This window comes from Clupea harengus, chromosome 1 (assembly GCF_900700415.2).
Source record: "Clupea harengus chromosome 1, Ch_v2.0.2, whole genome shotgun sequence".
NCBI lineage: Eukaryota > Metazoa > Chordata > Actinopteri > Clupeiformes > Clupeidae > Clupea > Clupea harengus.
This window is the reverse complement of record NC_045152.1, coordinates 8,381,390-8,405,501: the sequence shown is the minus strand read 5'-3', so window position 1 is coordinate 8,405,501 and position 24,112 is coordinate 8,381,390. Positions and strand designations below refer to the sequence as shown.

At 43.9% G+C, this 24,112-nt stretch overlaps 2 protein-coding genes across 2 annotated transcripts in view; both read right to left on the bottom strand.

Annotated features, from left to right (window-relative positions):
- Nucleotides 1-168: 168 nt before the first annotated feature.
- On the bottom strand, nucleotides 169-7,287 carry eif3ba (eukaryotic translation initiation factor 3, subunit Ba). The gene is made up of 19 exons (XM_031566393.2): nucleotides 7,039-7,287; nucleotides 5,960-6,152; nucleotides 5,745-5,864; nucleotides 5,589-5,646; nucleotides 5,368-5,496; nucleotides 5,086-5,243; nucleotides 4,838-4,969; nucleotides 4,641-4,707; nucleotides 4,352-4,398; nucleotides 4,009-4,219; nucleotides 3,855-3,927; nucleotides 2,580-2,702; nucleotides 2,396-2,474; nucleotides 2,168-2,306; nucleotides 1,906-2,031; nucleotides 1,518-1,595; nucleotides 1,300-1,408; nucleotides 944-1,059; nucleotides 169-727 (listed from the first exon to the last, which is right to left on the bottom strand). Exons 1-18 carry the CDS (start codon nucleotides 7,139-7,141, stop codon nucleotides 959-961), a joined length of 2,046 nt encoding a protein of 681 aa, XP_031422253.1. The 5' UTR covers nucleotides 7,142-7,287; the 3' UTR covers nucleotides 169-727; nucleotides 944-958.
- A 2,545-nt stretch (nucleotides 7,288-9,832) lies between these two features.
- Nucleotides 9,833-24,112, bottom strand: part of gna12a (guanine nucleotide binding protein (G protein) alpha 12a) — a 32,176-nt gene continuing 17,896 nt past the window's right edge. Inside the window, exons 3-4 of the mRNA XM_012816784.2 lie at nucleotides 14,647-14,697; nucleotides 9,833-13,798 (exon numbers count right to left, since the gene is read on the bottom strand). Of these exons, the coding sequence (XP_012672238.1) occupies nucleotides 13,229-13,798; nucleotides 14,647-14,697 (621 nt within the window). The 3' untranslated portion in view covers nucleotides 9,833-13,228. The remainder of the gene's footprint in view (nucleotides 13,799-14,646; nucleotides 14,698-24,112) is intronic.

The following is a 24,112-nucleotide window of genomic DNA, read 5'->3' as shown; positions in this document are numbered from 1 at the left end:
CAAATGGTCCATGGCCTTTTCTGTAGGAGTTCTGAATGAACTCAGAGACTGTCTTTGATCTTAAAACTGAGACATATTCCTGGCAGTAAAAAATATAAACACTGGTGGATAATAAACACTCCTCTTCCAGCAGCTCCGGGAGGGAAAGAAAAGAACATTTGGCTTTTCTACATTTGTAAATATATTCTTTATTTGTCTTCGCGCACATTTTAATATTCGGTAATCTGAAAGGGGGAGGGTACAGCCCGCTGTAGTGCCATGTCGGCACACTAGAATACATTTGATCCTTTCGGAAAAACCTCTGAAACCAACACTTTTCTTTCCACTCAGCAGTGTGAAAAAAGTTCATGGCACGTCGTGACATGTCGAGACCTCAGCCTTTGATATTACAAAAAAAAGAAAAGAAAAAAAAATGTTAAAAAATGTTTTTACTCAATTACCTTGAAAAGATTAAACAATTGAAATGTCAAATCTAAAAAAAGAACAGACTGAGTCAAGATGTGGCCCAAAGTGTTGGAGACAGAGTGAGATCCTGTTGGAACTGGAACAGGTGCGAAGCTAACCTACAGAGGCTCACGATTCTCCCACTGCAGCAACCAATATTAAAAGGCACTAGCGATTGATGTCAGACAAGGATTACACACTGGAGGATAAGATCCCCGAGGCCCAGACAGAGAGACAACTGGTGCTTTTTCGATCCACACCAATTCCTCTCCAAATCGCCAAGCTGTAAAGAGAAAAGAGACAAGCAGAAGTACATGAGACTAGAGACCAGCTGTATCTATATATTAGCATTAGCATTTTTATATTTGCAGGTAGCATTATTTAAAATAAGGAGCATTATTTCATTAAATGCAGAGGCGAGCAGCTGTTATTTAATGGGAGAACAGTGCTCCGTATGCCTCTCATTCTATACATCTCAAAACTGTACAAAGTTACACACACTTTGCTTTAGGGACTACAGCTCTCCGAAGGGAAAAATTTCTTCACTGATGAAAAACTCAATGGTCTCCTCCTCCCAGTCTTCCACATTGCTGTCCAGTTCATCCGTGTCCACTCCTAAGATTCACAGACAGGCAAGCAGAGGGAACAATTAATGAACACACATAAGATATTTTTTCATAGATATCAGAGAAAGAGCTGTGACTTGGCATCAGTCTTACAGGTCAACTGACCCAAGACTATTCCATCATTGGAGATTGTGGCCACAGAGATACATTTGAGATTTGACATCTACGAGCTCTTTGATGTACTGTTCCAAATGTTGCTATTGTGTATTATTCGATGCGATAACGTTACCTCCTCTGAGCTCAAGACGGAGAGGTTTCTGCTCCAGGTACATCTTGGCGGTAGTATCGCGATAACTGTGGTAATCCTCCATCATGGAACGTCTCTTATCGATTAGTTCCTTTCGAATGGATTAAAATCAAAGTTGAGAACACTCCATAGATATTAAACACAATTCTATGAGATGAAAAGGTGGATGTAGATAATCCAAGGAAAGGCATAAATTGTACCTTGGAGGCCTTGGACTGACTGAGACGATCCTTCTGCTCAAAGATCTTTGAGTATTTCTTCAGGTCTTTCTTGATGGTCTGCAATAAAAGAAGGTCTGATTAGGTAAAGCACACTAAAATGAGGAGGACTGAATCAAAGCAGGCCGTTGTCAGGATTCATCTCGATCTGAACCCATTCACTCCTCTACTGTGACTAATCCAAAGTTCAACAAACTCAACTATGGAACTCGAGCTCTAGGGCATTTCCATTTCACTGAGCTTATTCAAATGACTTCCAATGCATCGTCAAGGGGCTGAGAGTGAATTCACCCATCATTGCCTTAGTGCTGTTAGAATTAAATTAGAGAATGGGAAACTCCAAGAAAAGGCATCAGCTGGCATTGCTCACTTTCATCTGCTCCTGGCCGAGGAGGACGGGAGGCCGAGGCCTCCACAGCAGCTGGCAGAAGCGGTCTTTGCTGTTCTTCTGCAGCAGACGGCCCTGGAAGGTCCACAGCCAGTAGGCATTGTCCACCTGTGGAGGGCAAAAACAGGATTAGGCCGATAAGGCCATTAAGCCGCCATGACACCACTAATCAGGGTAACGGGAGGACACGTGCCGCCACATGGCTTCGCCGGAGAGGAGGGAGTGGTATAGGGGTGATTAGTACCTTGTGGCTCCACCAGGAGACAGAGGTCACCAAAAAACGACCGGTGGGGTCCCATTCCACATCTGAGGCCATGTAGTGCTCGACAAAGTTCATCATGGTGCAGTCAGAGGTGTCCACAAAGGCCAAAGCACCGTTCATGCTGTGATTGTAGAGAAAGGAATTTTGAGTGTGTGTGCTTTAAACATCAACAGATTGAGAGTTAATGATTTGATTGGTATTAGAACAAACCTCCTCAATCCAGCCAATACCAAGAACTGACCCTGGGGACTCCAGAAGATGCTGTTTGCCTGCTGCTTGTCATACGTTTCTGTAAAACAAGACATTTTTAAGGGGTGTGCACTGAAAAGCAATTACCGTTTTGAGTAGGGAAAAGAACTACAAATTCTGTCCAGATAGCGGAGAAAGAACTTACTGATCAAATCGATCTTTCCATTGCTCCTGACGTGGTAGAAAGAAACGTTGATTCTGGGAGACTCGCCATGAAGCACAGCAAATTTGCTTCCATTGGGCTCCCAGGCAAAGGCAATGATACCATCTGCAAGGGAAAGGGAGAAACCCTCAGGACTTTACATAGGGCTATTAAAACTAGAACTGTCAAAACGCGTTAATCTTTGAAATATTTAACATGTTTTTTAAAATGAATGCAGCTGCTTGGGTTTTGTTATTGCTTCTGTTAGTGCAGTAAAATATCTGGGGGCATCCAACATACACCAGGCACAGAACTTTGTCAAATTCACAAACCTACAGGTTCACTGAACACTTCAGCTTACAACTAACCCAACGGGCTGCACACCACGTTCTAACTACCGACCAGCTGACCTAGTCACTAGGTCCCTCCAAAGTATCACCCTCCCCGAAAGTCTGTCTCTCTTCTTCTCTGAGTCTTCATCTCAAAATAAAAGTCCCTCCACAATTTACATGCTACACATATAATAAATATGACTTTGAAGCTGACAGTCAATGTTGATGGCCTTGATGGTTTTATTGGAAATCTGTGTTCAAAGTTAAAAAGATGGCAGATAGACAGCACTGATTGACTGACTGAACTAAATCAATTTAGGAAAGCTAATCAATTCAAATACTACTCAATGGAGTACACCATCAAGATTAAATGACCCAGCTATTGTCAAACAACCATTACATTCTACAGTGCGTGTCCATGATGATCATATGCCAAGAGCTGAGGTGACAAATGTGTACATGCATTCACAATGACAAAGGGTAGCTCTTCAGCATCTAACAATTACGGTTTCAATGCAAACACTTCTCAGTGTTTAGGTTCACTAATCATGAATCTAAAAAAGCACTAAATTATCATCATTTGATCAGTGACTAAATCATTTCATCAGTCATAAATAACCTACAATGTGCGGTTTCTGATAGAAATAGATATTCCACTCTCTAATGGCACCCAGATTTGGTAATGGAAATGGCACATTCCACAACAAAGTAGCCAGGCGTACTCGTGTGGAAGATCTGAAGTGGAGACACACAGTTCACACAGTAGATGAGCAAAGTTATTCCCACATTAAACTCGACGCAATATCCCTCAGTATAATCCAGTCCAGCTTCAGAAATCTAAAACACTGCCATTGTGGTACAGACTCCTCGCCAAATTATACAATGTCAGTCTGAGGTCAGAAATTTACACCATCACACCAAACATTAGCTTGGTTTCAGTCCTTACCCTTCATCTCCACGACATCAACAGGGACCTGCTTCTCCCTCATCCGAAAGATCTCAAAGTTGGTGACAACACCCTGAAACAAAAAGATGAGAAGAGATCAGCACTTTCACATCCATCTGATGGGGATTCACATGAACCATTAGATTCTCCTTACCGGTTGGCCTTTAGGGGTCCTGTCGACTTTCACACATAGGTAGTCGCCATTTTTCTGCCAGTGAAGCTTGCAGTCCACCACGTTGAACAGATTGCGAACCCTGATCTCATTCCTGGTTGGCAGCTGCATGAGAGTCACCCTAGCTGGGATGTCTTTGTCCTCCGGGACCCAGAAGGCAATGATATTGTCACCAGGTGACCAAGAGAAGTCCCTGAAATGGAGAAATGCATTGAGATAAGAGCAATGAAGGAAAAAAACAAAACATTACAGCTTAAAGGCTAATCATATTAGCACAATGATATGTATTATCACAGTTAATACAAAGAGAAACAGTCCAACTTACTTAATGCCATTGATCTTCAGACTCTTCTTATCCAAGAGACCCATGGACTAAACAGAAAGAAAATATTCTTTGTCGATTAATACATCCAAATAAGACAATTGTAAAGGGAGGGTGCTGATATCAAATCCCCCGATGATCTATATACATTACTATAAGGTTTCATGTAAATGCCATATTCAGTGCCATACAGGTGTACTCAGCAGAACTACCTGTTACAAGCTTCATAAAGTGCACAGATTTAACCAATGGTGTCATCAGAAATCATCAAAACAAAGCTTAAAAATCTTACTGGTGTCTCATAGATGCTGAGAGTATCCTGAGACATTCTGGCAAAGAACTTCCCATCATTGCTCCACCTGCAAAATAAACAGGAGATTAAATTTCACTGAAAGGACAGATAACGTCAAGAGGAGTTAGGCTAATTCAGACCAGTGTACAGACTGCAGACAAAAACAACACTGCCTTTCATGAAGCATCAGAACTCACTTAAAAATGGGCCAATGAGCAGAGCTCTCGCAATGGAAGCCTCTCTTCTTCTGCCCGGTCAGGACATCCCAGATGATTATAGCTTGGGGGTCGTCTTTTGTGTCCATGAGGGGACTAAAGCTGACCATGTACCTAAATACACACATCACACAAGTCATCCCTTTAGCAAACAGAACCAAATAAATTACCATGATAGTTTAAGTTAGTAGTGGATTTGCATGGGGTGAAGTCTTGGGCCGAGACGTTACCTTTCACAGGGTGAGAAGTCAATGAGTTGCACACCCTGGTGACTGAACCTCTGAATCTGCTTGAACTTCTCCCCACCCCACAACGCGATGCCCCTCTGATGGAATGTAGCGAGATAGGTGCCCATATGAGACCACCGCACATAGGTTTCAGTCCAGCGCTATGGAAAGGGAGAAGGAGGGACAGGGAGTTAAGAGACAGAAAACAGAAAAATTCAAAAAATGAAATACACAGGATTAAGACTACGCTAAAGTAGTGGCGGGAAATGCCAAGCAAGTTCTCACCGCTCTCTCCTCCACTGTGAGGGCCTCTTTGGCATCGTTGGCAAATATGCCCGTCCTTTCACCAGCTTCAAAAATCACACTGTACTGATCACGACAATCAGGATCCTCCATCCAGTGGCGCAGATTACCCTGAATGACACACAAAGTAGGGCGATGTTAGTGATGATTGAGGGATTTTGTTGTGTCCAGATCACACAGCTGTAATTGTAGGGGAAACTCACAAAATCTTTGAAGGGCTGTTTCTCGGGTGACTCCCATTCGTCACTGATGTTCATGTACCTAGATAAACGCAGCTGGTTATACATTATGCACCCATAACACAAAAGTATTTTAGGGAAAACAACAAACAACAAAATGCTATTCATTATCAAACATACTTATCGAAGTCAGTGAAAAGGTTGACACGGAAAGTGTGCTGTTTATCCAATTTGTACCCATCTGCATTCTTCACTGCTTCTTGCGCATGAGAGGGGGCAGTATACTCCAAAAATATATACCTGAAAGAGAAAGATGGTAATGGTCAGTCATCTTACTTGATCTTCAGAATTATTTTTGTGCAAACACAATACAGTCTGGAGGGTTGTGCACTTACCCCTTGGTTTTGCCATCAGCATCAGGGTAAAACTCATTTGTAATTTTGCCGAATTTAGAGAAGATCTTGTGTATGACATTTTTGAGTTTCTCCACACGCTCTGGTCCAACCTGGGGAACATTGTCCACCACTACGACGGCGTCAATGCCATCTGCCTCCGTAGGTCTATCCTTGAGGATATCCTCCATAAGCTCTGAACAAAAAAAAAGTTCACGAAGTTATTAAAAAAGCAGTAACGCTAACAAATTTCACTTACTATTAACAATTGAAATCTGTTAGTGTTACAGATTGTGTAACTTACTTTTGATACCAAGCTAGATCACATACGTTTATGTGGGCGATGCGAACTTTTGAGGGGATTTTGTGTTAATCAATCATGTCTTGCAGAAATTATTTGATTTTCTCTTAGAAAACAAAACCTCGCTCAACATGTTTATTTAGTTAGTTACATAACATTAGCTACCTATGCACTTGTTACAGAGACAATGGCTTGACAGCTGGGAAACTAACTAGCTTAGCTTGCCAAGTTAGCTAATTTACTTTTTCTGTAAGCTAATCACATCTGCCAACAACTGTTAATGATCATATCCAGCCATAACGCTCTGGACTCATAGTTTACGACTTTTAATTACTCATCATAGAGTTTAAAACGTGAACTGAAACGTCAAACGGGGTTGCACAAATGCATCACATTCCAATTCGTTTAAAATAACCTAGTAACATAGTATGCGGTCTGGCTAACATTTGCTACTTTGCAGCTAGGTTGAATAACGTTAGCTTACGCTAGCTAGCTACAACTCCTAGCCAAAATCACGTACTGGGTACGCTAACAACTTCCCAGTTACAACTGTTTGGTTTAAGTTCTTTACAAATGTGAGTCAGGTGCCAACTGCGATTCATACGAAGTTCAGCAATCAGTAATATATGGCCGATACGCTTATAAGTAATCGCTAATGATAATCGATTAATACCACTAGCTATATGGCTACCATCAGCTAGCCAGTAACTACGGCTCACTGTTCTAGTAATGGTGCGATGTACCAGGCCTGAAAGCCGGCTGCTTTCCTCTTTTCGCTTACCCTGATCACTAAAATCATCCTCGAAATCCTCTGGATCACTGAATGATGGCTCTTCACCATCATCAAAGTCCATTTCGGCCTCCATATCTTCTGTTTCGTCCATTGATGTAATCTTTCCGATCAAGCAGCGAGAAGAATCGTAATTTTTTTAGTAATACAAGGGGATTTTACTCAGAAAGCCATGTGGACACCACCCGGCGCCAACCATTGAGGGACGAGAAAAGGACCGTACCACATTTAGAACAAAGAAAATGCTCTTTACGGTGAGTCAGTGGTTTTACAATTTAGCTTTGTGAAAGGCATGTATTATATAATTTTGCTTAACAATACGTATTTAAAATGCAGTATATTGCTATAACAAGAATTACAGTGGCCCGAAGTAAAAAAATGTACGTGTGGGGATTATTGTTCTCTACCTTTCAAATAATTTGGTCTATTCCTACAAGGAGACATTTCCGTTTCGAAAAGTGGTGAGTTGCGCCATTCAACGCTGACCTAGGAACAGTCATGACTTAATACCTGACCGTAAATGTAGACAAAGAGGCTCGATGTACAGCTTTTAGTTCAGCGATTTGGGTGACTCAGAAGGACGTTGTCGTTCTCAATTTATTTCTGAAATTCTGCAGATTTTGTGGTTACAAGGTAGCCTAAATGAAATTAGGCGATACTCAACAGTGTAGTAGGTATGGGAAATGACAGATACACATCATTTGTTTGTCTTTTCAGATCATGCCTGTATTTGGAAACGTAACATCACTAGTTAATTAGCCTAGGCCAGAACCATGGAGAGAGGGCGAGAGAGAGTCTCTACATGTCTCTGTCCTAGGTTATAGCCAGTCGTTATAGCATAGGCCTAACTTAGTTTTACAAATGATTCCAACACAATATTGTATGTCCAATAGAATATCCAATAAAAACTACCATGAGTTTGTTTCATTTTCCATTCTAACGTACAGATCTTAGTTAAGTACTGAAAAAAATGAGAATTACCTTATAAGCTACCTTCAATAGCTCAATACCTTCAATGTCTCATTTGCAAACTGGGAGATTTTGGCACCACTCCACAAAAATGTCTTAAGATTAGGCCATTCTACATGTCTAAGCCAAACTGTGCAGTGTGTAGGCGCTGTGGGTCCACTGTCACAGCATACTGGTAAATTGAATATATGAATGCTCATCAAAGAGCTGATAGGCTGTGTCATGCATCATCTCTATTACCATATGATATTGGTACAGATTCTGTAGGCTAAGTATTAAAGACCATAGATAGGAACCATTTTCTCCCAACACCCACACCGAGTAAATGATTAAAAATTTCAGTCTGCCAAATTTCAAGTGTCTTGGCTCTTCTTCAGCTTAACACAGAATTTTCATGTCACAGGTCTTACAGTTGAAGTAGCAAAATGTCCTTGTGTGGCTTAGTACTGAGTACCCGCAACATACATTGAGTTATCTCAGTATTTTGTGCTGAAGGGTACGATTTTACCACACAACCCGCTTTCTCTTGCTCGCATATTGTTGAATATTATTAAGGAAAAAGGCAGGTGAGAAAATACTCAAAAGAAGTTGCAGTTACTCTGTGCTCCAGTAGAGGGTACTATGGTCTAAGATGTGAGGAGGATGTGAGAGAACATTTTGATTTCCCACAACTGTGAAACAAGGGTTTCTGAACAGTCCCAAAAGGAATGGTCATCTTATCCTTCTCAGAACAGTAATTGCCTCCACATGGTTTTCATTTTGCTCCTTTACACTTTTCTTATCCATGACTTTTCTCCGTGATTGATTCCCAGGCCACTGCACAGCATCGTGAATAACACTGTGTGCTCTGAAATGACCTTTTGTTTTAAACCCAGAGAAAAAGATACCTTTTTATCTCCTTTCATATCATGGTTAATTAGACACTACATGTTTGTTTGTTAAACTTTGCAGCCCTCTCTCACATTGCTTGGCCGGGAACAGACGGCAGCAGCTGCTCGCATTGATAGTGCATTATTAAATATCACAGTTCAAGTTTTAAGGCCAATCAAGGGAGGCCTAGAGGAAATGTTAGGATAACAAGAGTCATGAGTTTTACTCATGTAAATAAGACAAGAGATACACAGAGAAAGGGCCTTTGTGTCGTTGGACGGTATCGCGCTCCAACTGGGGAGGGCTCGTTTGAGGTTACATGATGAATTACTTTTTTTTTAAGCGTGCGTTAATGGGAACCTCTTTGTTCACAGGCAAAAGTGAAAAAAAAACATTGTGTCCTGAGGATGAGTGACTGAAAAGAGAGCATGGCGATGTGATGGACAATGGCTCTGAAAATAGATGAGTGATTGAAGGGGCGACCTCATGGAGGTGGTGATGTAAGGCAACATTTAACATCTGAGCGACCGAGTGATGTGGAACTGGCTGGAGATAGTGCCCACTAAAGAGAAAGAGCTTCCTGTGCTCGTTAACTCTTGCGTAACCATCTGTTTTTTTCCGTGCATTTGAACTTATTCTCTAAGTCTTCCCCAGGAAATGCATGCAGTGTTTTCCTCACTTTTTCTTTGCATCTTTCTCAAAAACAAAGGCAACCATCTACTCCATTCTGCTGACTAAGAAAACATTTAATTGCAACCAGCAGCTGTCAGTATCGACAGGCAGTGGGATGGCCTATGTCTGCAGGAATCTTACTGAATAGTTGTTAGCTGTTTTGAAGTACTTCAGTCATGCTGATATGTGCAGAGCAGAATGGACAATTCTCATTTGGAGAGTTTGATGGGAAGATTGAGGCAAAACAGATGCTTAATCAAATCAACACTCCACATAACATAAAAGACATTTATTGCTTTTTATACAATTCTTATATACAAAACAACTGTAATACAGTCAATCACATATGTTTTCACGCTTTTTACAATTACCGCATATGTTAGACTTGAAAGGAAGGTCAGGGTGAACACCGCAAACTAAAGGTAAAAATAAAACCTTGACAGTTAGTACAGTTAGTAGCCACAGTATTCTGACACAGTCCCTTGGGGGAGGGCATTAAAGAGGATTAATGGAGCATTAAAACACATTTCCACATTAAACAGTCTGAGCAAACATCATTACAGTGCACAGTGCGGCAGCTGTCACAAGGCATCCCTGCTACACGTTCATCAATTTTATCACGGAAAAGAAGGCTGTCAAATCTGCCTCGAAGAAGACAGACCTCCATGCAGTCCACAACCGTGTCAAGACAGCCGCCACAACCCTGTTAACCCTGTGCTTGGAACAACGTGACCCTCTCCCGTCACACACTTGATTGGACATATCGGTTCGTTCAAAGCTTTATTGCATTAAGTTGCGCAAACCAACAATTCTGTAACCCGGCTGTGGGTTGTGTTTGGTCCAAAGGGCAGATGTGAGAGCTGATTGGCGGGGGGGATTGGGGTGGGGGGAATCCTGGAGCAGATTTGGCCTCATCCCTTCCAGGGTTGGCTGCTATGTGGATAGCACCGTAACTTTGCTAGCATGTCATTGAAGCTTTTGGCAAGTAACTGATGAAACTGCTGATGTAAACACACATTTAAGTACGTCTACAAACTCAGAATTCACAGATTTAAAAAAAAGAAAAGAAAAGATGTCTCCTAATCAACAGCACCAGGAGATATATTTCATGGCATCATGTTTGATACAGCATTATAGAACTGCCCTGAATTACAATACTTAAGGTGTAGATTTAGTGTAATTGATGAAACTGCACAGGATGTGTGCTTTTTAGGCTGCAGGATGTAGCATGTGGATTTAGATGTGGGGTATGACTCTCTTGGGACACATGCAGGCAAAGAGAACAAGTATGGCTCACACACACACACACACACACACAAATCTGGATCCAGAACTGACTACTTCCTGTGGACACAACAGTGGTTTTTAGGGAGGGGTGGAGAGACATTGGCCTGATGTTGACTGGCTGATTACGAGGAGAGACAGAGCACGGCATTTTTATCAGATATCCAATACACATTACTTTGGAATATTTTTCTGACCCAAAGAGACCACCCAGAAAATCCAGCATATCACATCCTTAATCTTACAACCTGGTATCATGTCTGACTTACAGAATCCACCGTGTGTTTTCTCCTTAAACAGCCACAGCTAGCAGAAACCAGACCCACAACTATAAGGTAGACGCTTGCTGCCCAAGGAGTCCATGAATCAGTCAGGACTGTTTCTAATGACTAAAGCAGAGGCAGAGTGAAAGACAGGCGAAGCGAGTGCCTCGGGGCCCACATCAGAGGACCCCCGCACTTCTCCACATCTGTGCGCACCTCTGGGAATGGCCTTTTGTTTTCTGTGGGTGAGGGAAACTCAAAAACACAGTAAATCATTCGCCAACTTAACGTGCGGTGTTAACTGCGTCGTCTTTTGCTTCCCCATTACTCAGAATCACACTCGCCCGCCGAGAAATCAGTGTATGAGAAAGGGGGGGGGGGGGGGGGAGAGAGAGACAGCCACCATGTTTTGGACTATTTATACTGTTTGGCTAATTCCAGGACATTTCCCCCAAGAATCCCCTTGAGAAAGTTCAATTACACTATAAATGGAGTGAAGTCTTTGAGCGGTTTGAATTCAATTATCAGCGAGTACGGTAGAGCCGAAACATCTCCCTGGTACCCCTCAAACAAATCAGCAATGCAGTGCAGTGCAATGAAGCTCTTCAAAGACACAACAGTGGCTCTGTTGTACATGATTTAGTGGCGATAGGAGATCTCAGTGACACTACTCTGTTCCAACTCCTTCAATCGATACTGACCAGTCTTTTCTGTATCTGTCATGTGCCAGTTTCAAAGACTTGTCACTGCTCAGTTAACCCTCCACACAAAACAAGCGCAATGTAATTCAAAGATGAAATGGTTTAAAACTCATACACAGAAGCCCTGTTCTGCTTATGTACATAGATGTGAAGGCAGAAGCAATGCTGGAAACCACCAAATTGCACTGTTTTGGGAATCCACAGTTAAAGGCGATGAAGAATTGAAGTGATTCACTCTTTGGGCATTTTTTTGTTATTGCAAAAAAAAAAAACGTACAGCTGACATGAAAAATATCAAACGATGTCTCGAGATTCAAAAACAGCTCAGCTGGAATGTTCGGTGCAACAGGATGTCGGAACAGCTTTTGTTTGCCTTCCGTAATAATGACACTGCTGGAAGGGAGCCACTGAAAATTCCTTGGGCATTGCTCGAGTTTCATCCGTTAGGAAAACAGACTGAAGCTGTGAATTTATACATACCGTACAGTAACTCCCCAAATCTGAATGTGATTTGCACCACACAGCAAATAATCTGTTTAAATAAAATGACCTTCCCTTCTTCAGAGTTACTAAAACACAATTATCAAATCTCTGGATATTTTCCCACCCATTACATGACCCTATCCTTAATGTAAGAGGGAGACATTAGCTGCAGTTCAAATTTGATTGGTTGGTAATACAGGAAGTCCCTAGTGGAAGTCCTTGTAATTTCATTGTCTCATCCTCAAAACAACTTTGAATCAGTCAGTACATTGGAAAGGACAACTTTCCTCCTTTCCCACACACACACACACACACACACACACACACACACACACACACACACACACACACACACACACACACACACACACACACAGAGAGAGAGAGTTGCCAACTGTAGATTGCAAACACGACAACGTACATAAACCTCCATTCACATGCATATATACAATGAATAGCTCAGTGATTTGCTCTGAATATTGTACAGCAAAAAAAGGTTATGTTACCCTGGTCCAAAAAAAACTTTTGAAAACATAATTTTCCCATGAAGAAAATAAAGTGACCCATCCTAAATGTAAAAGCTGTGACATATTTCTCATACTGTGAGAGACATTGGTATTGTATTGTTTAAACATACATTTCCTTAACCCATCTAAAAACATCGCACAACAGTTATGTGTTGTTCTTACTCATCTCAAAGTCAAACACTGTAAATGGAGTTCACACACAAGAGTGTGCAAAGTCGAGCAGTACACACACTCTTGTTTATGTCTGGAATGTCAGTGCGCTGAGTGGTGGGAGGACAGAATAGGAGCGATCTGGTTTGCGAGGAGAAGAGTGTGTGTGTGTGTGTGTGTGGGGGGGGGGGGGTTGTTGAGGACATACAGTGCAGTCAGACGGGCCCCTCCGCCAGAGCCCAAGAGCCAAAGCAGCGTTCTCTCACTGCAGCATGATGTCCTTGAGGTTCTCCTGCAGGATGGTGTCCTTGACGGCGTGGAACACGAAGCGGATGTTCTCCGTGTCGATGGCGGTGGTGAAGTGGTGGAAGAGCGGCTTGCTACGGTTGCGCCGCTTGCGGTTGAAGGACTGGACCAGGTAGGCCTGCACGTCCTCCAGGCGGTCCGGGTCGCCGCGGAAGTCCGGGAAGTGCTTCCGGATGCTCACCTTGCCCACCTTCTCCACCAGCAGGTCCATCTTGTTGAGGAAGAGGATGATCGAGACGTTGGAGAAGAGCTTGTTGTTGACGATGGTCTCGAAGATGTTCATGGACTCCAGCAGGCGGTTGGTGCTGCGGTCCTCCATCAGGACCTGGTCGTACTCGCTGGAGGACACCATGAAGAGGATGGAGGTGATGCCGTCGAAGCACTGGAACCACTTCTGCCTCTGGGAGCGCTGGCCCCCGACGTCGACCATCTTGAAGGGGATCTTCTTGATGACAAAGTCGTGCTCCACAATACCTTTAGTCGCTTTCCTGGCCAAAAGGATATCCTGCCTGCTTGGGACATAACTCTACAAAAACCAAGTGGCGAGAGACAGGAAAAGAAGGTCATTACACAGAAATGTGAATGTGGAGTTTTTAATGTCTTTGAAAAATGTAAGGTAAAATATTCAAAAATCAAGCAAAAATATTAAACTCTGAAGCGAATTATGATGTAGCCTCACAACTTTTCATGTAATAAGAATGGAAAAGAATCAGATGTTATAAATATAGCAAAGTTTTCATGAACATGGCACCCGAACTGAAAGAGGAGCAGTGGTGCTATCCTAGTCATTCCCATTAAAAAGCCTCCCAGCCCAAAGTTCACGTGACTCTTTTTGGCACATGGATGCTGTTTCCAAGACACAGGCTACACAATGCATATTAAAGTTGGACTGTTTCACTACCCTTCTGAGACATAGGCTCATGTGTTTTCTTGTTGCTGCTCTTAGCAACCTAGGGCTACATCAGCCTCACGGTGGGCAATCCTTTTGTACTCCTCGGCTGTCAGCGAGCGAAGCACAAAGCGCCTTACTAATCACTTTCAAACTCACTCTCTGCACTGGCTCTTAGGCTCGGAGAGAGTGAGAGATGCGAGATGCTTCACTACTAAAAGAGGTCACTTGTGATGAATACATTATGAAACGGTAGCTCCTCTGACAAGATGACTAAAACAAAAACATGATTATAATCAAGTGGTACTGACGCATATTGATAGTGTTCATCTTTGTGTCATCTGAATGCTCTTGGCAGTTTCCACACGTGTAATGAAGATGCATGTGTTGTTGTTGCTGTTTTTCATCTCTCTTTGACATTCCAGCTGTACTATGAGACTATGACTGAGCATTTACTGAAAGTATATTACACAGAGCTGACTCACCAGATCCCCAATTCGATCCAAGTTGTCCAGGAAATACTTCACTGATTCACTCTAAAAAAAGAACAGATTAAGAATAATTATTCTGTGCAAGTGTTAAACCACAGACTAAAAAGGTCATTCACTTCTACCATTTTGGAGAGCTATTTTGAAGGAACAAAACAGTAAGTAAAACAGTACATTCTGTACATTCAACATATGAACATCAATAAACAGCAGACGTTAACAACAGGATTTGTTTTTACAATTTTTTACACAACATAAAGATAGAAAGATGAGACAATACCCAAGCCATTAATTCATAGTTTCAACTGGAAATGTTAACCACCTGACCTGACCTTTTCTGATAGCTGAAGCATCTTTAGCTACATCCTATAGCCATAGGAATACCAAGACCAGCAATGCCTGTGACGTCGCCATTCACTTACATTCGAAAATCAGGAAGTTGTCCCACTGGACAGGACCAAGGTGGGACAAATAAGTGTTTTGCCCCATGTAAGTGAATGGGAGTATGTCACATTGCTTAAACTCTTGCAGTATGGTTGAGTGCCATATAGTCATATAGTTAGTCATACAGTGGGTTATCTGTATAGTTCATAAATTATCATAATCTATGATGTTTGGTGTGGTATTTTATTGCATAAATTAAAAAAATTGTTACAAAAAGTTTTTTGTACTAACTTCTGGGATTCTGATTGGACAAAGTAATTGACAGCCAGTTGGATCTAATTTCGGAGTCACATAACGTGGTTCCGTGCCTTCAGCAGCTTACTAATTCCAATGCTGTCAGTGTCCTAGCTTTATCTTGCCAGCCCAGAGGATTAAAATGTATTACTTAAACAGTTCTGTTAATTAATTAAACTTGTTTAGCTCAATGTTTAATGTTATTGATGTTAAACATTGATTGAATAAAATGAGACCATAGTTTTTATAATTACAGATATGCGTTCACTTCTGGCACTTTGACTAGCTAACGTTAGCTACTAGCTAAGTAGCTGCCTGGGACAAAACACTGCAGTCCAGGTCTTCCTATGCCTATGGCTACACCTAGAGAATGTGCTGCAAATCTCCAAACCATCTGAAGATTTTTTTTTACTTGGCTCCTGGGGGTTGAGAATATTTAAAAATCAAGGGTCAGGTGAAGGATCGAGTCTCTAGAGTCCAATCACTCAACTGTTCTAACAGATCAAAGGTCAAAAACATGCACACCTTGACTAATATGGAGGGCTACCTCTCCTTAGGTGTGACCAGATTGGTAACCATGACCTCCACTTTATTACCTGTCATTTCTATAGCCAGAATAATTCATTTGTTCAGGGCTAATTTAAAACAGTTGATCATCTAGCTCTGTTTAAAACCATCACAGTTGCCCCAATTATTCATTATAGTTTACCTCTCATTGTCTACTGATTCTCCATAGTACAACATAGAAATGAATAAAGCTGGTGAATTTGTTCCCGGAAAGGGCTATTGTTTCAGATAGTCAGGACAGTGGCCTTGGATTTGCTGTGCGTGTGTGTGTGTGTGTGTGTGTGTGTGTGTGTGTGTGTGTGTGTGTGTGTGTGTCATTGGGGATTGGGCCTGTGTGCCTCAGCTGTGATGTGTCTGTCTGACACAGAGCTCTGGCCTGGCCCACGCTCTCAACAGGAAACAGCTGTGTGTGAAAACAGGGGATTACCAGCCCACAGACAGCTCTCTATCACGCCCCTGAACACCCCACACAACCCCCCCATGAGCACACAGGCACGCACACACACAGACACACAGACACACACACACACACACACACACAGACACACAGCCACACACACACACCCACACATATGCCTCCATGTATGCACAAACAGACGAACAGAAATCTTTTTCTCCCTCTTTGTCTCTTAGTCCATCACTCTTACCGCCCCACACACACACACAGACCATGTACGTTCAAACACACATGAATATAGAAGACTACCACAAAAAAACACGCAAGCGCACATACAGACACAAACGCATAGCACACACACAGGCACACATGCATATGCCATCACTGCCCCAGTACAACGCAACCAGGAAATCGAGCAGAGATCTGATAACTCTGCCTGTGGGTTTTATCAATCCCCTTCTTGAAACATGCGTGTGGAAGACAAACATTCTTTCCTCTTGCAATAATAAAACTTTGGGGCCATTGTCAGACATTCGGGCCGTGAAAAGCTTGAAACTGAAGCTATGTCCAAGCCAAACCATCCAACTGGCTGATGCTGGGCAAACACTGAACGAAGCCCACTATTAATGCTTTTGTAGATCAAGGCATTGGCATCATAGGATTAGGATCAGTTGACAAGACTACACATATGGGATACATATCACACATCTGTATGTCTGTAAGTTATGGTAAAAGCAAGTGTAAACTGATTAACATTTTACATTTACATTAAGTCGTTTAGCAGATGCTTTTATCCAAAGCGACGTACAAGGGGCGAGAACAATCAAGCTACGAGCAATAGAGACCTAGTGTAACAATAAATACTATTGTATGTACTATACCAACTGATAAACACCTCAATAATAATTTCCGTCCTTCAACTGCGACAAATCAGTGGCTGAGGGCTCCAATCATCTGACGTGCATATGAGAATTTGGATAGGTTTGGATTTCCTTCAAGCCTCTGTTTCCCCTTGCTGTCTCTCCATCTCCATCTTTGTGCAAGAACAAAACCAAACATTTCAATAGCTTGGGCGAGCACAGCCCACAAATTCCCCACTCCACCACCCAGCATGTGCACGCTGTGCTCCCAATCTGCTTGCGAGTGTGGGAAAAGAACAGCGCAAGAAGCCCTGCAGGCCCTTCTGAAAAGCACAGCACAACGCTAACACAATGTACACAAGTGTGCCCATGGGTATTCCTACTTCGGCAGCCTGGCCAGCGAGGGAAGCTTGATTAAGACTGTCCCAGGCAGCAGGGGCTGCTCTCACTTGAAGAAAGCAGCGACCCCACGCTCCCCCGTTGACATCTCCCCATGACTACCACCACCCCCACCACCACCAGAATTGCGATCGCTATCTCTGCAGCCCTTTCCCCTTCTAAATAAACACTGCTGCTCACAAACTCACACAAATGAGATCTAATTAAAGGCACGTCTTGCTCTAAAGCCCTCTCGGGGCTCAGATGGTGAAATATAGCCAGCAATCATAGTAGGGAGAAGGAGAAGAAAACATGTTTGTTAGAAGACAGACTGGAGGAATGCCGCATGGTACCCAAATTTAGTGCTGCATCCAAATATAAACACAGCGCAGTACGACCCCCGAGACAGACCCGCATTTGCAAATGTCACTGTGACATAGTTCTGGCACGCGTTCCTTCCATAGTTCACACAGTCCCTCCTTCTTAGAAAGATGTACATATACTATACCATATGTACGCTCAGCTTCCTGTTGCTTTCATGCAGCCTTCCCCCTACCCTCACCTCCTCCCCTCCCTCTGAGGCCCGTCTTCCTGTGCAGAGCCAGAACTCCTGGCAAACGCCCAGCTAGCTGATATACATTCCCCCCCCCCCCGCATCAGGACCACATCCTTGCCAGAGCCAGCAGCCACCCAAAACTAGATTGCTGCAACCGCAGCCCCCCACCCACCACCCTCTTGACTACTCCTGATTAAGAGTCATTCCAGTTTACAGTATTATTTCGTTTGCGGGCTCTTGTGAGCACATTACTGATTCAACAGTGGCAGGGTATCGACTTGATATTCGTGTGGACCTGAGCTCGTTTCTCTCATCCTCTCCTCCGCTATTTTTGCCCTTCATTGTTCTCATCCCCCCCCTCACCCCCATCCCACCCCCTGTTGCCAACCGTTCTATATTGTAAAAACACATCTAAAATAAACACAGACTACCGCTTTCCCAACTTTAGTTGCCTGCAGCTTCAAATAACTTTATTGCTTCGGAGAAAAAGTCCCTCATATCTCTGCTGACGGACTTAACACGAGTCTCAGTTCTGAATAGCAGCGTTTGCTTTGGACGGACGCTTCTGCGAAAGACTAGCAGGCCGAGGCCCGCTCTCTCAGCGACTGTGTCTGCCTCTCCCCTGTAAATAACACCCAATGTAAATAATCTGCCTCATGCCGGATTACAAAAAACATACAGAGCTTGATTTCCAGCTCACATTTACTGTTTGCCTTGGACGTACATGGAACTGTGGTATTAAACCCCCACATGGGCTTCCAGCACCTTCTGCTGGACTTCACAGAAACGCGGGTCTCTCCCCAACAGTGCTGACCTCTGCAGAACCATAAAGACTTCCTTTCATCTGAGCAGATAGAGTTTTATTATTATGATTTTTACCGAAGGGGGGGCTGGGGGTTGCGGGAGGGCGGGAGGGCAGGAGGACAGGGGAAGACAGGGGAACGAACTGGGAGATGACTCCAAGAGCACATGCCTGAGCTGAGCCGGGGGAAAACAATGATGTCAGCCGTCATCGGCCAGGGAACCACAGAGAGGCTGAGATAATAAGGCAGATGCGTCCTTGTAGTCCCAGTATGTTTCACAAGTCTCCGAGCCAATGCAAAAACGGTTGCGAGATGCCTCCTCTTTTTGACAGAAATGAACCAACACCCACTGAAAAACATAATATCAGTTTTGTTCTTTTATATGATATGATATAGTCTCTCACTCATTTTGAGTTTTGTATGTATTTAGTTAGTTAGTAGTAGTATAGTTAGTTTTACTGTTGCAATACAGTACAAACTTTTTTCTTTGTGTTCTGCTTTCCAAAATTACATTCTTTCAATTTTTGCTACAGGCATAAACATAAGGTTTCGATTTATGCCTGAAGATAATATCTTTAACCAGCACAGCAGCCCTGAGCATCAGCACTGTCCCCTGCAGGTGTGTGTAATCTCCAATTTTATTAGAATAGTCTGTGTGTGCGTCTGTGTGTGTGTGTGTGTGTGTGATAGAGAGAGAGAGAGAAAGGCAGCTGGAGAGCTCCATCTGTCACGCCTCATACCATAGCCGTGCCACAACTGCTTTGACTGGCAGAGGTCGAAAAGTGACCAAGGTCTGCCACACACACACACAGTCTGAGGGTCTGCCACACACACGCACACACACATACACTCTGAGTGAGAACCCCCCCCCCCCTTCACTAATCTGATAGACACTCCCCTCTGTTCAGACACCCATGGACAGGCTAAGACACTCACCAGTGACAGGACAATGGCTAAAATAAAGATCCGTCCATCCGTCCAGGTGGGAACACTTGCAAGTGGCATGACATCTCAGCACGATTGTTTCCCCATGACCAGCGACCCCTCTGCTGGTCACCCATCCCACTGAGAGAGCCCACAGCAGCCCGCGGGAGGGGAGGTGTTGGGGGCAGGTAGTAATAATCAGTGCTTCCTGCACAGCGTGACAGACAACCGTCTGTCTCTCTGACAGACAACTGTCTGTCACCCTGCAGCCTGGTGTGAGTGCCCCTGTGTGCCGTGCTGGGTTTGTGTTATGGTCTGCTTCATGAGAGTGAGTGTGTGTGTGTGTGTGTGTGTGAGTGTGAGTGTGTGTGTGTGTGTGTGTCAGCAGGCCAGGAAAAGAACATGTCCTCAACATCCCTCTTCACAGTTCACTTAAGAGCTCTGGAAGATGTCTGTATTACCATACAAGTTACAATTGGAGGCAGGTCCCTCTCTCTCTCTCTCTCTCTCTCTCTCTCTCCTTCCCTCTGCCTGCCTCTCTCTCTCTCCCTCTCTGTCCATCACTCCCTCTCTTTCTCTCTCTATATCTTATCTTTCCCCTCCAAATGGAGGCCCCCAGTGGGATATATACCCTAGATGGCTGGAAACAAATCAGTGACGGGTGGAAAAGAGAGAGAGAGAGAGAGAGAGAGAAACCGAGAGAGAGAGAGACAGAGAGAGAGAAGGAGAGAGAGAACGAAAGAGTGCGAGAGACAGAGAGACGAAGAAAAACAGCAGGGGCGTATGACACTCTGCGACAACATCGAGACACTGAAGGACATGGCTGCCCATAAAGTCAGTTTTTCCCCAGCTTGCCTGCTCCCTTGGGTGTGAGCTTTTTTCTGCACAGAACGAGAACAGAACAGAACAGCCTTGCCATCTGTTTTCCAAGGAGTTGGAGTTCAATACCAGTGGCCAAGCCCTCTGCCTTTAACAGTGCAGTGTGAAACACCAATGTGAAAACTGAAAACATCTAAAGATGACCGGGAAGTGTGAAAAACGCTTATAGCATATACAGTATTTGATCTTTCTCTGGCTCTTCCTTGACCCTTCTCTCTCTCTCCCTTTCTCTCCCTCCTTCTCTCCAACACCTTTATCAGCCACTAAACATTATTGCTTTTGTGTACACACACATGCCAACACATTCACACAAAGGCAGGAAAAGACCTTACAGTTCCAACTGATTAGTTAGCATGCAAGCAATGGAACAATTAAAACAGATTTCAAGAGGTCTTTTGAAATAGTGGCAAAGCTGCAGGCCTTTAACTGCCGATAAAAAGATACGTGCAATCCAAACGGCACCTTAACTTCCCCAATTTGGGCCTGACATTATGCTCACTCACCATGGCCAGGGCACCAGGGTATCACTCCACTGATAGAGTGGGAGTAGTTAAAGTTGATAGACTGTCACTGGCTGGCATTGGGAAGGCTCGAATCTGAGTTCAAGACAGAAGATAGACAGACAGAGAGAGGGAGGGAGAGGAAAGAGAGAGAGAGAGAGAGAGAGAGAGAGAGAGAGAGAGATAGAGTGTGAGAAGGACAGACAGAGAGGAGGAGGAAGCCGGCCCGCTGTTATCCATGAGGGGAGCAGATTTATCGCTCCTGACAGAATCTGTCTACAGATAGCACATGATGGACGACAGAGCAGTGGGAGAAATATGGCCGAGTCCTCCAGCGACACTTCTGCAGAGTTGCACGCCATTACCCCTCCTTACCTCAATTACCCACCAGAGGAAGAGGGCATCTGGAGAGACAGGGCAGCCCTGGGCCATCGCACAGTGTCTCTAAAGGGAGCAGGACGTACTTGCACTGAGGGGTAGAGAGTATGGGTGTCTTCGGGGTAGGTGTTCAAATGTTCTTTCCGAAGCAAAACGGATGGAACTGTTGTGCTACTTAGCTGGGGCTCTATGGCATGCTGAGGTGAGAGGCTGAGTGTCTGGTGGTGTTTGGATGCTGTTTTAGTCTCTTAGCAACATGTATTTCTTCATTTCCTGCTGAAACTAAAACCCAGGGGGGTGGTTGCGCATTTACGACGCAAACTGAAGTATTATTACGACGCAATCTGGTCATTTTGCAGACGAAGTCTACCAAACCAACACAAAGTACAGTTAACATTTATGTTCTGTGTTTACGCAGGGCAGGTCAGATATGCAGGGATGCCCAAGCCCAAGGGACCGGACAGGGGAGGGGAGGGGAGTGGAGAGCTGTGTGCAGAAAGAGATGGGAAACCTCTTGGAGCATTTTGGGGGGTTAAGCACTTTGTTGAAGTAGTTTGTGTGGTACCAGATTGTCATCTCTCTGCCTCCCCTCTATTTCCTTGGGGGACTCGATCCTGCCCTCCTACAGTTTCAGGTTCAGCACCCAAACCCCTGACCTGTTGCTCTGTAGATATTTTCCTAAGGCTCCAAACCCCAAAAACCTGGTGTACCACCCATACACTCTACCAGCTCAATGACATGAGTCAAATGAAATGAATTTTTCAGAAGACCCCCCCCCCCCTCCTTCCTTCAGACTGTCAGTCCCTACCAGTCCAACCCTTTGGTGGAGCACCTCCCCTCCAATGGGACACGCCTCACTCCTGCATTCAGAAAGACCTGCACAGCTTGGGCTTCTCTCTGCCTCTCTCAGCCCGCTCCGAATAACAATCAGATGGTAGGTGTGAAGGGGATGAGCCGGGGCAAAGTCCTTCAAATGCCACTAATGGAACTGAAGCCTGCAATCCATTATATTGCTTTTTTTTGCAGGCATACACTCGAATCACAATAGAAAGACAGGCACCAAATCCTGAATAATTTCGGGCAGGCAAAAAAGAAAACAAAAAGAAAGACAGAGGACAGACTGTGATCCAATCTGTCACCCTGTAGCAAGGAAAAATGCAAACGTTACCAAATACATCGCTGTAGGGAAATGCTGAAATAACAGGCCTCTCTGTGAGAAACAAGATTAATCTAAGCGTCCTCAGGGGCTTGGACAGAAGTCTGGGACTACGGTCAGCCCGTAGCAAGCTTTTATAACAGGGCAATAATAATCAAAAGCCGTCCACTTATTTGTGGTTACAGTTAATGTGGAAAGAAAAACGACAGTCTGTTACATAACGTACACTTCCAAAAATAATGGCTACAACCAACAGAAAACATGCACGGCTATTTTTCACTCAACTTCCCTGTTGGAGGAAGAAACGACTTCAAAGTGTTGAGTTAAGACAGGGGACTACAATAACATAGCCTGACTGAAAAGACAGGATATCACACTGTTTGGGTCCCTAAATCACCTCAAAGTTATTTGTTTAAATTTCAACATACCCAAACAAAAATACCACTTAAGCACAAATAGGTTTACCACTATGACCTTGGGCTTATTCCTCACCCCCCCCCCACCCGCTACAAGACTGATTCACCAATGAATATGCCAAAAAACCTCAGCCAGTTACACAAAATGGCCCATCTCCTACGCTTAAAGCAACAGAAACCCAACACGGCCGAGACTACATAAACAAACCAGAGTTGGATTGGTTCAAATCAAACAGAAACCAGATAAGTCATTAAAAGCAAAATTTCATGAACTGCATAAATCACACTACGGCGATAGGAAGACTTTGAGCCTGGAGCTCACTGTCTAAAGCCCTGTCTCGCACATTTTCTCACACAGCCCCCGAATCCATTTTGAATGTATAATGGCCTCTAAATCCCCCTGTCCCAGGGCTGCAGGCTTGGCTGGGCCGGGCCGGGCTTGGCTTGGCTCTGCTTGGTCGGCTCAGCTGCTCTGAATGGCTTCCAGGGTGGAGCCCGGTCCCTCTGTGCCCTGACGGAGCTTGCGGAGAGGCTTTTCCATTACAATGGGACTCTATTTACAACACGGCCCACAATGTGAGTGATAGGGCAAGCAACGCATGGGGAAGACAGCTTTCTCTCTCTCTCTGTGTCTCTGTCACTTTCTCACACACTCTCTCTCCCTCTCTCTTTCTCTCTCTGTCTCTGTCACTTTCTCACACACACTCTCTTTCTCTCTCTGTCACTTTCTCACACACACACACTCTCTCTCTCTCCCTCTCTCTCTGTGTCTGTCTCTTTCTCACGCACTCTCTCTCTCTCTCTCTCTTTCTCACACACTCTCTCTCTCTCTCTCTCTCTGTGTCTGTGTCTCTTTCTCCTCTTCCTTTCATGCTGACATCAATCACCCACACATGAACACACATACTCAAGCTATGTACAAACTAATGTGAATGGAAAAAAAACACACACACAAAAGAACAAGTTCCCAA

What these genes read in the sequence shown, in the direction of transcription:
- eif3ba (XM_031566393.2), bottom strand. Translation starts at nt 7,141, where the DNA reads ATGGACGAAACAGAAGATATGGAGGCCGAAATGGACTTTGATGATGGT. An exon ending in CTGAAGATCAATGGCATTAA is followed by an intron (nt 4,220 to 4,351) that starts GTAAGTTGGACT and finishes TCTCCATTTCAG; the next exon opens with GGACTTCTCTTGGTCACCTG. An exon ending in GTATTGGCTGGATTGAGGAG is followed by an intron (nt 2,307 to 2,395) that starts GTTTGTTCTAAT and finishes CTACAATCACAG; the next exon opens with CATGAACGGTGCTTTGGCCT.